The sequence below is a fragment of the Pituophis catenifer genome, unplaced genomic scaffold (genome assembly GCF_029215685.1).
Source record: "Pituophis catenifer annectens isolate HBS135680 unplaced genomic scaffold, rPitCat1.0.hap2 SCAF_15, whole genome shotgun sequence".
Lineage (NCBI taxonomy): Eukaryota > Metazoa > Chordata > Lepidosauria > Squamata > Colubridae > Pituophis > Pituophis catenifer.
This window is the reverse complement of record NW_027256895.1, coordinates 2,319,682-2,335,750: the sequence shown is the minus strand read 5'-3', so window position 1 is coordinate 2,335,750 and position 16,069 is coordinate 2,319,682. Positions and strand designations below refer to the sequence as shown.

The 16,069-nt window shown below is 50.8% G+C and overlaps 1 protein-coding gene across 1 annotated transcript in view; it reads right to left on the bottom strand.

Moving 5' to 3' along the window:
- Positions 1-16,069, bottom strand: part of DNAH2 (dynein axonemal heavy chain 2) — a 115,573-nt gene that overhangs the window by 26,182 nt on the left and 73,322 nt on the right. Inside the window, 12 exon segments of the mRNA XM_070954337.1 lie at positions 521-637; positions 717-886; positions 1,902-2,043; positions 3,026-3,142; positions 3,235-3,445; positions 3,624-3,763; positions 6,070-6,217; positions 8,786-8,925; positions 11,430-11,590; positions 11,680-11,847; positions 13,576-13,719; positions 15,307-15,437. Of these exon segments, the coding sequence (XP_070810438.1) occupies positions 521-637; positions 717-886; positions 1,902-2,043; positions 3,026-3,142; positions 3,235-3,445; positions 3,624-3,763; positions 6,070-6,217; positions 8,786-8,925; positions 11,430-11,590; positions 11,680-11,847; positions 13,576-13,719; positions 15,307-15,437 (1,789 nt within the window).

Below are 16,069 nucleotides of genomic sequence, written 5' to 3'. Positions count from 1 at the left end.
TCCTTTTTCCCTCCGTCCCTTCCTTCTCCTTCCCATCTCCCTCCCCTCTTCCCTTTTTCCCATCTCTATTCCTTCCTTCCTTCCTTCTCCTTCGTATCCCTTCTTCCAATCTGTATTTCCTCCCTCCTTCCTTCCCATCCCTCTCCTTCCTTCCTTCCTTCCTCTCTCCTTTCTGCCTTCTTCTTCTTCCTTCCTTTTTCCCTCCGTCCCTTCCTTCTCCTTCCCATTTCCCTCCCTCCTTCTTCCAACCTTTATTCCTTCCTTCCTTCCTTCCTACTCCTTCCCTTCCCTCCAAGACCAGAGGACCTCCACGGATTCCCACCACTCCAGTAGCCCATCCATCCCCCGGGGGCGGAGGGAGGTCAGTGTTTCTCAACCTTAGCAACTTTGTGGACTTCAACTCCCAGAATCCATGCTGGCTGGGGGAACTCTGGGAGTCGAAGTCCACACACAGCTTACAGTGGCCAAGGTTGAGGAGCAGCTCTGTCCCCGGGTTTCCTTCTGCCACAACCGTACCGACCTCTCGCAGTCGCTCCTGGGCTTCGGCCTGGGCCGCCTGCTTCTCTGCCAGCTGCGCCAAGGCGGCGTTCATGCGAGCGCGCTTGGGCTCCACCACGCGGTAGATGCGCCCGTACATCTGGGGAGAGGGGAGACCTTAGCAAGGCATGGGTGAAGGCCAAGAGAAGGCCGTCCCTCCCCCGAAGACCCCACCTCACCTCCATGGCTCGCACCCACATGCACAGAGACTTGGCGGCCACCGAGACCCGCCCGATGATGTCCGGCTGGAAGTCCGGCTGGGAGCAGTAGGCGCTGATCTTCTTGAGAACTTTGTCGGAGATGTTGTCCTTGTCGAAGTACACCAGTTGCTTGATGAAGTTGGGCTCTCCTGGAGAAGAAGCCAGGTGGGGTCAGAGAGGCCCAGTCATCAAATCATCCCACCGGGGAGTGGTACTCACTTACTTTCCCTACCGGTTCGCAAATGTGAGCGCGCAGGCGGGCAGGGGTGCTCCCTCCGCTCACACACGCCCCGTCCGCACTTGAGCTTTGCTTGCACGCATGCGTGCGGCTTGAAAACATGCCTAAATAGGACAGCATAGTGCCGGAGCCAGGTCGCTACAAACAGTTCCGGCGAACCGGTCCAAACTGGGTGAATACCATCTCTGCATTCCACCCATCCTCTCCTCCCCAGGAGAAACCACGTTGAGGTCCACCCTCGGAGGAGCTGTCCACCACAGAGGAAGGCAAGGCAGATGACACCCATTTGAACCTCAATGTTGTGGCTCCGTTGCCTGAGCCTGGGCTATCGACAGATGCGGACTCCGAGAGTGAGGGAGAGGAGTTGGCAAGGCCTCCCTCTACAGGACCCTCCTCTCTGGCAATGCCTCCGGAGGACACCGAAGGCCAAGAGATAGGCCCAGAGCCAAGCACGTCCCCGCAGCCACAGGTGGACAGCGATGAAGGAGATAAGTGCTGGCTGGACCCTCGGCAGAGGCGCAGGGAGAAGCGTGTGCAGCAGAGGGGAAGGCGTGCCAGAGATTAGCTGAGTCACTGGACCACACCCCACAGGGTATAAATGTGTGTGTGATGGCCGGTTCAGTTTGTGATGAGCAAAAACTAGAAATAATCCATGATCTCTGCATTACTGGACTTCTGCCTGCCTTGTCGGACTGCATTTGGACTAATCCTTGTATTGCTGAAACTTTGCCTGCCTTATCGGAATGCTTGCAGTCTAATCTTTGTTTTGTGTGAGTAAAGTCTGAATTGGCAGCTAGCCACTGGGTTGCTGCCAGCTTTATCTTCAAAGATTTTGTCGTGTGGCTTATTAACTCCGGGCCGTCTGTGGGGGTGCGTGTGTGGGACGGGGACAGAACACTTAAGGTGGGTTCCTCGGGACCTCTTACCTAGCTGCTTCTTGGCTTCCGTCCAGGTGGGCTCATTGCCCCGCAGGATCATGACGGCTTGCATCACGGTCTCCACCAGCGTAGGTGGCCGGCCGTAGGACTTGATCTCCGTCAGGTCCTTCTTGTTGAGGGACTCCAAAGCCTGAGGAGGCACAGGGCAGGTCAGGCAAGTTCCAAAACTCATCCACAGCTTCTCCCCCAACCTTCAAGGTGCCAACCTTCTATGGTGGCCTTAGAGCAGGGGTGTCAAACTCGATTTCATTGAGGACCGCATCAGGGTTGTGTTTGACCTTGGAGGGCCGGTGTGTGTGTGTGTGTGTGTGTGTGTGTGTGTGTGTGTGTGTGTGTGTGTGTGTGTGTGTAGGCGTGGCCATGGTGGGCGTTTGACACAGGCTCAAGATGCATTTTTTCCCCTTCTTTCTTTCCACAGTTCTTTCCTATAACCATTTTCCTATCCCTTCTACCAACCTGATATTACGGGCAAACACTTATCGCTTATTCTTCATACTCCACTACACTTTTTATTTCTAAATTTGCACCCCATTGTTTAATAGTAAATTGCTTTTCCAGGCAGAACAAGCCGTTTATACTATTGTATTTTTATTATCCAACTAATAAATACAAATACAATCGCATAAATAACATGATCGTACGAGATTGAAGAGCGGAGGCAAATTTCCAGGGTAGTAAATAGGGACGGCTGTCCATTATAGACTGTCGATTAAATGGACCTACACAGGATGTAAAATCGGGCATTAAACTGTAGTATTAACACAGGAGGTTGCTTGCTTTCTATCCAGATTAGGTGCTTACTGGAGGCCACGTAATTGTTAATCCAGTCCAATCCAGTCCTCCTGCAGCACTCTGCTGGCCGAAAACGGGCCAAGTGCTGCTGGAGGCTTGGGAGGCCGAAAACGGGCCTCCTCGGTCTCCAGCAGCACTCTGCTGGCCAAAAACGGGCCGCCCAGAGGCCGTGCATGGCTCCCGCACGGCCCATTTTGCTTGGCAGAGTCACCACGGGACTGATATTTCCAGGCTGGCCCCACGGGCCAGATTTAAGCCCCCCCCCCGGTGGGCCAGATCTGGCCCGCTGGCCTTGAGGGAGGTGTCCTCTTCTCTCCTACCTTCATGGCTTCCTCCAGGGCAGGCAACGCTTCCTCCAGATCCTTCTGGGCATTGTCGGCCAACGCTTTGCACTTGATCTCCTCGGCAGCGATCTTCTCGCTGTTGGCCGACACCGTCTACGGGAGAACGAAGAAGATGAGAGGATGATGACGATGCCCATCATGGGTTCGGAGGGGAAACGGGCGGCGGCCAAACCTCGGACGCTCACCTTCTGTTGCTCATCGGCTTCCCGCTTCTGCTGGACAATGATCACCAGGTATTCCTCGCACTGTTTCTGGAATTCGGCCACCTTCCTCCGGGCCTCCTCCAGCTCCAAGGTCATCACCTCGACTTTTTCTCGGGTCTCGTCGATTTTGAAGAGGCCGTTGCGAAGTTTGTTGGCCTGATCGGAAAGTTCTTTCCGTTTCTCAGCCAGAAGTCTGCAAAAAGGGGTGGACAGGAGAAGGCTCGTGCTGCGGGGACCGTTGTCCGAGGCCTGGATCACTTGCAAGGGTCGTTTGACCCTTTGACTCTCCTGTCTCCGAGCTGGGGTCTTTCTCCTGGGAAGAGGGAGTATTCCACCATCCCGCCTGCTGAGAGCTCCAAATCCCCCCTTACTTTTTGTAGCCAGACACCAGCTCCAAGTAGTTGGTGGGTGTCACGTAGTTATGGCGACGGAGTTCCAGTAGCATCTTGTGAGAGTATCTGGCCACTGACCAGTGCATGGTGACGAAGATTTTAGCCACTCGCTTTTGCATCTAGGCGAAAGTGAGAGTACAGAATAATAGCGTTGGAAGGGATCTTAGAGGTCATCTCAAGCAGGAGACCCTAGACCCGTGATGGCGAACCTATGGCACACGTGCCGCAGGTGGCACGCGTAGCCATATCAGTGGGCACCTGATCTTAGCTCCGCTGATTTTCGGTCCTTCTGGGCCCACCAGAAGTACGGAAACAGGTTGTTTCCTGCCTCCGGAGGGCCTCAGGGGGTGGTGGGGAAGGCCTGTTTTTCTCTCTCACCTGGCTCCAGAGCCTTTCTAGGAGTCTGGGGAGGGTGAAAACGGCCTTCCCCACTCCCCCAGAGGTCCTCCAGAGGCCAAAAATGGCCCGTTTCTGGCCTCTGGAAGACCTCCAGGGTGGGGTGGGGAGGCCGTTTTCGCCCTCCCCAGACTCCTAGAGAGGCTCTGGAGGCTGGGGACAGCAAAAAACGGGCCTTCCAGTCTCACTGGAAGTTGGCAAACGGGCCGTTTCTGGCCTCTGGAGGGCCTCCAGGGGGGTGGGGAAGGCCGTTTTCGCCCTCCCCAGACTCCTAGGGAGGCTCTGGAGCCAGAAGAGAGAGAAAAACGGGCCTACCGGGCCATTGCGTGCCAGGAGCGTGTGTGTGTGTGTGTGTGTGTGTGTGTGTGTCACGCACGCATCCGTGGAGGTGGGGCACATAGAATTATGGGTGTGGGCACATGCAAGCGCAACACCTCCGCCCCCCCCCTCCTGGCACATGATGGCAAAAAAGTTAGCTGTCACTGCCCCAGACCAAGGAGTCTCCAAACTTGGTAGCTTCAAGTTGCCTGGACTTCAACTCCTAGAATTCCCCGAGCCTAATGCATTCCTTTTGCTATGTACACCCATTGTGGCTCTCTTACTCTCTTATAATCCCTTCCTCTGCAAACTCTCCGCTCTAGAGGGTAGGAGAAAAAAAAATACAGGCCTGGCTGGTTGAGGAATTCTGGGAGCCGAAGTCCATAAATCTTAAAAGTTGCCAAGCTTGGAGACCCCTGCCCTATACCATTCCAGACAAATGGCTGCCCGATCTCTTCTTAAAAGCCTCCAGTGATGGAGCACCCATAACCTCTGGTGGCAGGCTGTTCCACTGGTTAATTGTCCTCACTGTCAGGAAATTCCTCCTTAATTCCAGGTTGCTTCTCTCCTTGATGAGTTTCCATCCTTTGCTTCTTGTCCTGCTTTCTGGTGCTTTGGAGAATTGGTGGATCCCCTCTTCTTTGGGGTAGCCCCTCAAATAGTGGAATACTGCTATCATGTCTCCCCTACTCCTTCTTTTCATTAAACTAGACATACCCAATTCCTGAAACTGTTCTTTGTATGTTTTATCCTCCATTCCCCTAATCATCTTTGTTGCTCTTCTCTGCACTTTTTCTAGAGTCCCAACATATTTTTATATCGTGGTGACCAAAACTGGATGCAGAATTCCAAGTGTGGTTTTACCGAGGCCTTATAAAGTGGTATTAACACTTCACGTGACATGTATCCCCATTGTGGTTCGCTTACTCTCTTCTAATCCCTTCCTCTGCGATCTCTCTACTTTAGGGGGTAGGAGGGAAAAAACCCCAGGCATGGCTGGCTGGGGAATTCTGGGGTCTTGCCAAGGCCTTATAAAGTGGTACTAACACGTCACATGATATGTATCCCCATTGTGGTTTGCTTACTCTCTTCTAATCCCTTCCTCTGCAATCTCTCCACTTTAAGAGGGTAGGATGAAAAAAGAAAAAAACCGGCATGGCTGACTGGGGAATTCTGGGGTCTTACTAAGGCCTTATAAAGTGGTACTAACACGTCACATGATATGTATCCCCATTGTGGTTCACTTACTCTCTTCTAATCCCTTCCTCTGCAATCTCTCTACTTTAGGGGGTAGGAGGAAAAAAACCCCAGGCATGGCTGGCTGGGAAATTCTGGGGTCTTGCCAAGGCCTTATAAAGTGGTATTAACACTTCACATGATATGTATCCCCATTGTGGTTTGCTTACTCTCTTCTAATCCCTTCCTCTGCAATCTCTCCACTTTAAGAGGGTAGGATGAAAAAAGAAAAAAACCAGCATAGCTGACTGGGGAATTCTGGGGTCTTACTAAAGCCTTACAAATTGGTACTAATACTTCACATGATCTTCATTCTATCCCTCGGTTACTGCAGCCCAGGATTGCACTGGCTTTTTTGGCAGCTGCCGCACACGGCCGGCTCATATTTAAACGATTGTCCACTCGGAAACCCAGATCTCGAAGCCCCTGCCAGGTTTTTGAAGGATCCCCTCTTGGATGGGCGGTGGGCTCTCACCGTGTCGAGGCTGCCCTTTTCCACCGTGCCCAAATCGACGCCTTCCAGATACTTCTCCGCCACCTCCAGCAGGGCTTCCTTCGGCCACTCCGAGAACCAGTCGATGGTGGTGCAGTTCACCAAAGCAGGATACTGGCGAATCCGGTTCCTGGGGAAAAACAAGAGAATAAGCAGAGTTTGACGGGGCCTTGGAGGTCTTCTAGGCAGGAGATCCTATACCCGTGATGGCGAACCTATGGCACGGGTGGCACAGGTGGCACGTGGAGCCATATCGGTGGGCACGCGGGCTCAGCTCCGGCACACATGCGTGCGCCGGCCAGTTGATTTTTTGGGCCTTCTGGGCCCACCAGAAGTCAGGAAACACGCTGTTTCCAACCTTTGGAGGGCCTCTAGGAAGGGTGGGGAAGGCTGTTTTTGCCCTCCCCAGGCTCCTAGAAAGGCTCTGGAGGCTGGGGAGAGCAAAAAATGGACCTACTGGGCCCACCGTGCCACCGCGTGCCAAAAGCAAGGGGAGCATGGGAGGGGCGGGGCGCATAGAATTATGGATGTGGGCACACGTGCCTGTGTCGCCTCCGCTCCCCCTCCCCCCCCCCAACTTTTGGCACGCGATGGCAAAAAGGTTAGCCATCACTGTCCTATACCATTTCAGACAAATATGACTGTCCAGTCTCTTCTTCAAAACCTCCAGTGTTGGAGCATTCACAACGTCTGGTGGCAGGCAGTTCCCCTGGTTAATCGCTCTCAGAGTCAGAAAAAAAAAATCTCTTTAATTCTAGGTTGGCTCTCTCTTTGATAGTCTCCCACCCATCGCTTCTTATCCAGAATAGAATACAGCATAGCAGTGCCGGAAGGGACCTTGGAGGTCTTCTAGTCTAACCTGAGCAGGGGGTTGGACTAGAAAAAGGCCCCTTCTGACTCGATTCTGATTGACATAGTAAGAGAGAAAAGCAGCTTCCCACCATCGCTCCAGAGACACCCCCCCCCCCAGGAGTGGGTTCGAGCATCAGCTAATGCTTTCCACCACTGGGAGGGAGCTTCAAAGACTAAGGTTAGACCTCAATTTACGACCACAATCGAAACCAACATTTGTTGATAAGTGAGACAGCTGCCTGTGTTACGACCTCGACTGCTTGTCTGAAGGCCACAAAGGGCCTTTTTTCTCCATGCCTCAACCTGGGGGTCTGCCTGGCCCCCAGCCTCTAAAAACCCACCCTACACGTTTCTCCCATTCACCAGGCCTGTGGCTCTTTGGCCACTGGAGGTCGCTGTTGCTCCACGCAGAATCTTCTCCCCACCTTGCCTAGATGCCATCCACCCCAAACTTGCCGGAAGGGTCCGGAAAGCCTCACCTGAAGGGGTCCCCCCACGGGGCTCAGGCCCAGAAAGCCTCACCTAATGGGGTCTCCCAGAGGTCTCAGGCAATGGTGGGATCCTGCCGGTTTAAGAACCGGTTCGGTGATCACGTGTTTTGCGTGCGCGCTGTGCATGCGTGCGCAGTTTTGACAAAACTAAACTTCCGCGTTCCTTCTGGGGAGTAACGCGGCTGATGCGCGGCAATCAGCTCTGCCGCGTGAATCAGCTGAGAGGATAAAGATAAGTAAAGAAGGCCCACCTGATTGTCGGAACGAACCGGTTCGCTCTCTGCTGATCGTTGGGAGGTACCGGTACGCCCAAACCGGTCTGAACCGGCTGAATCCCACCCCGGTCTCAGGCCCAGAAAGCCTCACCTGAAGCGGTCCCTCAAAGGTCTCAGGCAGCGGTGGGATCCTGCCAGTTTAACAACCGGTTCGGTGATAACGTGTTTCTTGCGCACAGTGTACGCGCAGTTTTGACAAAACTAAAGTTCAGCGTTACTTCTGGGGATTAACACAGCTGATCCGTGGCAATCAGCTCTGCCGCACGAATCAGCTGAGAAGATATAGGTAAGTAAAGCGGGCCCACCTGATCGTCAGAGCTACTGATACGCCTGAACCGGTCCGAACCGGCTGAATCCCAACCCTGGTCTCAGGCCCAGAAAGCTTCACTGAAGGGGTCCCCCATAGGTCTCAGGCAATGGTGGGATCCTGCCGATTTACCAACCGGTTCGGTGATCACGTGATTCGCGCGCGTGCTGTGCACGAGTGCACAGTTTTGACAAAACTAACTTCTGTGTTACTTCTGGGGATTAACGTAGTTGATGTGCGGCAATCCGCTCTGCCGCGCGAATCAGTTGAGAGGATAAAGATAAGTAAAGCGGGCCCACCTGATCGTCGGAACAAACCGGTTCGCTTCCAGCTGATCGTCAGAGCTACCGGTACGCCCAAACCGGTCTGAACCAGCTGAATCCCAACCCTGGTCTCAGGCCCCGAAAGCCTCACCTGAAGGGATCCCCCCCGAGGTCTCAGGCAATGGTGGGATCCTGCCGGTTTAACAACCGGTTCGGTGATCACGTGTTTTGCGTGCACGCTGTGCAACTGTGCACAGTTTTGACAAAACTATACTCCCGCGTTACTTCTGGGGACTAACACAGCTGATGCGGGCAATCCGCTCTGCCGTGCAAATCAGCTGAGAGGATAAAGGTAAGTAAAGCACGCAGGGGCGAGCGGGCCCACCTGATCGTCGGAGCGAACCGGTTCGTTCCCAGCTAATCGTTGGAGCTACCGGTACACCCAAACCGGTCCGAACCAGTCCGAACCGGCTGAATCCCACTCCTGGTCTCAGGCCCAGAAAGCCTCACCTGAAGGGGTCCCCCACAGGGCTCAGGCACAGCACGACGTGAAGATTGTTCCGGACTCTTTCGATCAGGTAGGCAAACAGGCTGTCCTGACTCTCCTGGATCCCCTCGGCCCGGGCTGCGTCGATGATGTGGCTTTGGATCTGGGGGGGGGGTGGGGGGGGGAGGAGGAGAAAAAAAATCATTCAGTTTTGGTCGCCACAATATAAAAAAAAAATACATTGAGACTTTGGAAAGGGTACAGAGAAGAGCAACGAAGAGGATTAGGGGACCGGAGGACAAAACACACGAAGAACGGTTGCAGGAATTTAATGAAAAGAAGGAGTACGGGGGACATGATAGCATCTTCCAATATTTGAAGGGCTGCCCCAAAGAACAGGGGGTCCACCTATTCTCCAAAGCCCCTGAAGGCAGGAGAAGAAGAATCAACGGATGGAAACTATTCAAGGAGAGAACTAAGGAGAAACTTCCTAACAGTGAGGACAATTAACCAGTGGAACAGCCTGCCACCGGACGTTGTGGGTTGCTCCATCACTGGAGGTTTTGAAGAAGAGACTGGACAGCCACTTGTCTGAAAAGGGATAGGGTGGTTAGACTAGAAGACCTCCAAGGTCCCTTCCCACTCTCTGTTATTCTAGATCGACCGTTTTTCTCAACAACACAGGAACGTCCTTCCTCAGGCTGAGGGGGTTACCCTGAATCTCGGACACCGGTCGGTCTTGGGAGATGAGCAATACTTTTCGAGGCAGGGGTCATATTGGAGCTGTGGAAGGAAGGAAGGTCTTCCCATCACCCGTGCGGGAGCCTTTCTTTGGACGCTTCCTAAGCAGATCGCACCTGGCAGCACCTAGCGCTCCTCAGCTGCCCATTTACTGTCTTCTGTCCAGCTCTTGAGATTTTTGCTTGCTTGTTTTTTTTTTTTGCCCAATTTTAAGAGAATCACAGAGTTGGAAGGGAACTTAGAGGTCTTCTAGTCCAACCCCCTGTTCAAGCAGGAGACCTTCTAGCATTGGAGCACCCACAACTTCTAGTGGCAAGCTGTTCCACTGGTTAACTGTTCTCACTGTCAGGAAATTTCCCCTTATTTCTAGGTTGCTTCTCTCCTTGATGTGTTTCCATCCGTTGCTTCTTCTCCTGCCTTCTGGTGCTTTGGAGAATAGGCTGACTCCCCCCCCCCGTCTTCTTTGGGGCAGCCCCTCAAATATTGGAAGACCACTATCATGTCCCCCCTAGTCCTTCTTTTCATTAAACTCAACATATTCAATTCCAGCCGCCGTTCTTTGTTTTGTTTTCTCCTCCAGTCCCCCAATCCTCTTTGTGGCTCTTCTCTGCACTCTTTCCAGAGTCTTTTGGTCTACTCCCGTGATGGCGAACCGGTGGCACACGTGCCACAGGTGGCACGAAGAGCCCTCTATGTGGGAACGTGTGACATCGCCAGCTGTTTTTCTGGTCTCTGCGGGCACCGGAGCGCCAGAAAACAGCCTGAAAACAGCCCGAAAATGATCAAAAGCAGTCTGAAAACGGCCGGAGAAACGGTCTGAAAACAGCCTGGAAATTGGCCCGGAAAATGGCCTGAAAACGGTCAGAGAAATGGTCTGAAAACAGCCCAAAAATGGCCTGAAAATGGCCTGAAAAACAGTCCGAAAACAGCCCAAAAAATGGCCTGAAAACAGCCTGGAAAATGGCCTAAAAACGGCCTGAGAAATAGGCTGAAAACAGCCTGAAAACGGCCTGAAAACAACCCAAAAAACGGCCTGAAAACAGCCCAAGAAATGGCCTGAAAAACAGTCCAAAAACAGCCCAAAAAATGGCCTGAAAACAGCCTGAAAATGGCCTGGAAAATGGTCCAAAAACAGCCCAAAAGATGGCCTGAAAACGGCCTGAAAACAGCCTGAAAATGGCCTGAAAAACAGTCCAAACACAGCCCCAAAAATGGCCTGAAAACAGCCTGAAAATGGCTTGGAAAATGGCCCAGAAAACGGCCTGAAAACGGCCCGAGAAATAACTTGAAAACAGCCTTAAAACAGGCTGAAAAACGGTCCAAAAGATGGCCTGAAAATGGCACGGAAAATGGCCTGAAAACAGCCTGAAAACGGCCTGAAAAACAGTCCAAACACAGCCCAAAAAATGGCCTGAAAACAGCCTGGAAAATGGCCCAGAAAACGGCCTGAAAACGGCCCGAGAAATAACTTGAAAACAGCCTGAAAACAGCCTGAAAAACGGTCCAAAAACAGCCCAAAAATGGCCTGAAAACAGCCTGAAAAACGGTCCAAAAACAGCTCAAAAATGGCCTGAAAACAGCCTGAAAAATGGCCTGAAAACAGCCTGAGAAATAGCTTGAAACAGCCATAAAACAGCCTGAAAAACGGTCCAAAAACAGCCCAAAAATGGCCTGAAAACAGCCTGAAAACGGTCCAAACACAGCCCAAAAACAGCCCGAAAACAGCTTGAAAAACGGCCGGAAAACAGCCCAAAAAACTGTCTAAAAAACGGCCCAAAAAACGCACGTTCCAGTTAGGGTCCTCGGTGCCGAAAACGTTGGCCATCACTGGTCTACTCGACGTCTCAGAGCCTCCGCTAAGCCGAAAGAGGACAAGGACGGCTCGGCCGGGGGGGGGGGGGGAAATGCTTGCCCCTTGTCACACACCTCCTCAAACTCATCCGATTTGTAGAGGTTGGGCACTTCCCCGGAGCTCAGGATGTTGTTGATGTCCTCCAAGAAGCATTCATCCGCTATCTGAGTGTCCACAAAGAGGAAGGTGGTGGGCTTCAGGTCGACCCCGGTCTGCCGGTACAGCTTCTTGATGTCTGGAGAGAAAGGACACCTCTTGTGAGGACCACAGGATCAGTAAGGCCTCGTGAGGAGAACGTGGAAGAACATTCTTCGACCTGCTCACCTTCTCGGAATTCTTGTTTGCGGTACTGGCGGGAGACCTCGATCTGGAACGTGTAGTACTCGCAGATGGAGGAGGCCAAGCGCGCCAGGCTCTGGCGCCCGCTCCCTCCGATGCCCACCAGCAGCATGTTGCCACGGGGCTGGCTGATCACCCGGACGATGCGGGTTACTACGAGAGAGGAGGGGAGAGAGTCACGGCAAAGGGGACAAGCCGAGGGGGACAAGCGACCTCAGACCAGCCATGATCTCCAGAAGTTGTGGTTGCTCCATCACTGGAGCTTTTTAAGAAGAGAGAGACTGGACAACAATTTTCTCTGAAGTGGTATGGGGTCTTCTGCTTGAGCAGAGGGTCAGACTGGAAGACCTCCAAGGTCCCTTCCAGCCCTAGGATTCTATGATTCTATATGAGATAGATGAAATAGATGAGAGAGAGAAACAGAGACAGAGATGATAGATAGACAGAGAGAGAGAGAGAGAGAGAGAGAGAGAGAGAGAGAGAGAGAGAGATGGATGGAAGGATGGACGAACAGACAGACAGACAGACAGACAAATAGACAAATAATAGATAGATGTTGGATAGATAATGCCTGGATGAATGGATGGATGGATGGATGGATGATAGATAGATAGATAGATAGATAGATAGATAGATAGATAGATAGAGTAGATAGAAAGAAAGAAAGGAAGGAAGGAAGGAAGGAAGGAAGGAAGGAAGGAAGGAAGGAAGAAAGGAAGGTGATAGACAGACATATGATGGATGGATGGATGGATGGATAAATAAATGATGGATAGAATGATAGCTAGGTAGCTAGAAACAGATAGATAGATAGATAGATAGATAGATAGATAGATAGATAGATAGATAGATAAATAGATAGATAGATAGATAGACAGACAGACAGACAGACACGGTAGATTGACAGACAGACAGACAGACGGACGGACGGACGGACGGAAGGAAGGAAGGAAGGAAGGAAGGAAAGAAAGAAAGAAAGAAAGAAAGAAAGAAAGAAAGAAAGATACAGACGTATGATGGATGGTTAGATAAAATGGATAGAATGATATCTATAGCTAGCTAGCTAGCTAGCTAGATAAATAGCTAGACAGACAGACAGACAGAAAGAAAGAAAGAGAAAGAAAGAAAGAAAGAAAAAGAGGGAGTGAGGGAGAGAAAGAAAGAAAGATAGATACAGACATATGATGGATGGATGGATAGATAAATGATGGATAGAATGGTATCTATAGCTAGCTAGCTAGACAGACAGACAGAAAGAAAAAGAATGGAAGGAAGGAAGGGAGAGAGAGAGAGAGAAAGAAAGAAAGAAAGAAAGAAAGAAAGAAAGAAAGAAAGAAAGAAAGAAAGAGAAAAAGAAAGAAAGAGAAAGATGATAGACAGATGGATGATGGATGGATGGATGGATGGATGGATGGATGGACGGACAGACGGACGGACAGAGAGACAGACAGACAGATAGATAAACAATAGCACTTAAATTTATATACTACTTCATAGTTACAGCCCTCGCTAAGCGGTTTATAAGAATTAACCTTTTCTCCAAAGCACCCGAAGGCAGGACAAAAAAAAAAAACAGATGGAAACTAATCAAGGAGAGAAACAACCTGGAACAAAGGAGAAACTTCCTGACGGTGAGGACAATTTACCAGCGGAACTACTTGCCACCAGAAATTGTGGGTGCTCCAACACTGGAGGCTTTTTAAGAAGAGACCGGACAGCCAATCATCTGTGACGGGATATAGGGTCCCTTGCTTGAGCGGGGGGTTGGACTAGATGACCTCCGAGGTCCCCTCCCACTCTGCTTATCCTCTTCTATCCACGTTCTTGTCCGCCGCGGCCCCCCCCCCCAACTAGGGGGGAAACGCTGGCTGCCCCACTCACTGTGCTCGATGGCGTCCCGGAAGAGCACCAGCCTCATGGGTACCACGCCTGGGGTGCGGTTGTAGTCCCCCAGCGCCCGCTCCATCTCGGCCTTCAGGATGCCCATGTCTATCATGTCCTCGTACACGTTGCGCATGAAGTCACCTGTGGGAGGAAACGGCACCCTTGCTGGATTGGGGGGGGAGATCTGGGGAGGGGGTGTATCTTTATCTTTATCTTTATCATCTTTATCTTTATCTTTATCTTTATCTTTATCATCTTTATCCTTATCCTTATCCTTATCCTTATCCTTATCCTTATCCTTATCCTTATCCTTATCCTTATCTTTATCCTTATCCTTATCCTTATCCTTATCCTTATTCTTATCCGATTTGTATAACGCCCTACTCCTGAAGGACTCAGGGCGGTGAACAGCCAAACAGTAAAAATACATAAATACAAAATTTAAAAAAACAGGATAAAATCGAATTAAACAATTTGGCCCAGAGAAATTAAAACACCCCAATCATTTAAAAAACAAATTAAAATTTACATTTAAAAAAGGGGAGAAGATTTAGGCCAGGCCAGCTTGATGAAATAAAAAAGTCTTAAGCGCGCGACGGAAGGTGCGCAGATCCGGGATCCTCCGTATCTCCGGGGGAGCTCGTTCCAGATCGTAGGTGCCCCCACAGAAAAGGCCCTCCTCCTGGGAGCCACTGTTTGGCCGACGGCACCCGGAGGAGCCCCTCTCTATGAGAGTGTACCGGCCGGTGGGAGGCTATTGGTGGTAAGTAGGCAGTCCCGCAGGTACCCGGGTCCTAAGCCATGGAGCGCTCTAAAGGTGGTAACCAAAACCTTGAAGCGCACCCGGAAGACCACCGGGAGCCAGTGCAGCTCACGCAGGAGAGGTGTTACATGGGAGCGCCAGGTCGCTCCCATTACCACCCGCGCGGCCGCACTCTACGCCAGTTGGGGCCTCCGAGTGCTCCTCAAGGGGAGCCCCATGTAGAAAGCGTTGCAATAGTCCAGGCAGGAGGTGACGAGGGCATGAGTGACCGTGCGTAAGGAGTCCCGATCCAGAAAGAGATGCAACTGGCGAATCAGGCGAACCTGATGAAAAATCCTCCCGGTCACAGCCGTCAAATTCTCTTCTAAAGACAGCTGTGAATCCAGGAGGACGCCCAAGTTGCGAGCACTTTCCGTGGGGGCCAATGATTCGCCCCCAATAGTCAGCGATGGCGCCAACTGACCATGGATGACCCAACTTCTTGAGTCCCCGAGCGCGGCTGGTCGTCGGCTTACGACCACGATGGAGCCTCAGATTTCCCTGGCCGAGCGAGACCGTTGTTAAGTGAATTTTGCTCTGTGGTTTTTTGTTATTTTTTTTTAAATTAGTCGATGGAAATATAAAATACGGAGAGAAATTTATAAAAAAGGAATAGAAAACGAGGAGGGAAAAAAGGAAAAAAAAAAGAGAGAAAATATGGGGGCTGGACTAGAAGACCTCCAAGGTCCCTTCCACCTCATTCTATTCTATTTTATTCCGGTTAAATGGTCGAGGATCTCCTGCTTAACGACGGTGATAATTCGCTTAACGACCCTGGCAAAGGAGGTAAAAACCGGCCAGCTAATGACCGGGAAAGTCAATGGAGGAAGCCGGATTCGCTTAACTACCATGGGATTCCCTTAATAACTGCTAGGACTCGCTTAACGACGGTGGCCAAAGAGGGGCCCGAGGGCGTTGGCACCTACCAAAAATGGGCGAGCGCTTGTTGGGGCAGATGTGGTGGAAGGTCAGGTCGAAGAAAGTGCCCAGCTTCTCTCCCAGGAGGGCCACGAAGGTCTCCATGTCGGGGCTGTCCACCAGGCGGTCCGAGAAGACCCTGCAGAGAAGGAGGCCAGAAGAAAAAAAACCCTTCATTCTGGCGCCCCTTGCTGGCCACGGCCATGACACACACACACACACACACACACACACACACACACCCAAGCAGCCTCTTGCAAAGCCATCTCCAGCCCAGCAGGGGACGGCTGGCACCTTCCACCCAGAAGGGGAGGATGGGCTTGACGGAAGAATAGAATAACAGTTGGAAGGGACCTTGGAGGTCCTCTAGTCCAACCCCCTGGAGAATAGAATAGAATAGAATAGAATAGAATAGAATAGAATAGAATAGAATAGAATAGAATAGAATAAAATAGAGAATAGAATAGAGTAGAATAGAATAGAAAAATAGAATAGAAAAGAAAAGAAAAATAGAATACAGTAGAATAGAATAGAAAAATAGAATAGAATAGAATAGAAAAAATAGAATAGAATAGAAAAAATAGAATAGAATAAAATAAATAGAGAATAGAATAGAGTAGAACAGAAAAGAAAAATAGAATAGAATAGAAAATAGAATAGAATAGAAAAATAGAATAAAATAAAATAAATAGAATAGAATAGAATAGAATAGAAAAATAGAATAGAATAAAATAAATAGAGAATAGAATAGAAAAGAAAAGAAAAATAGAA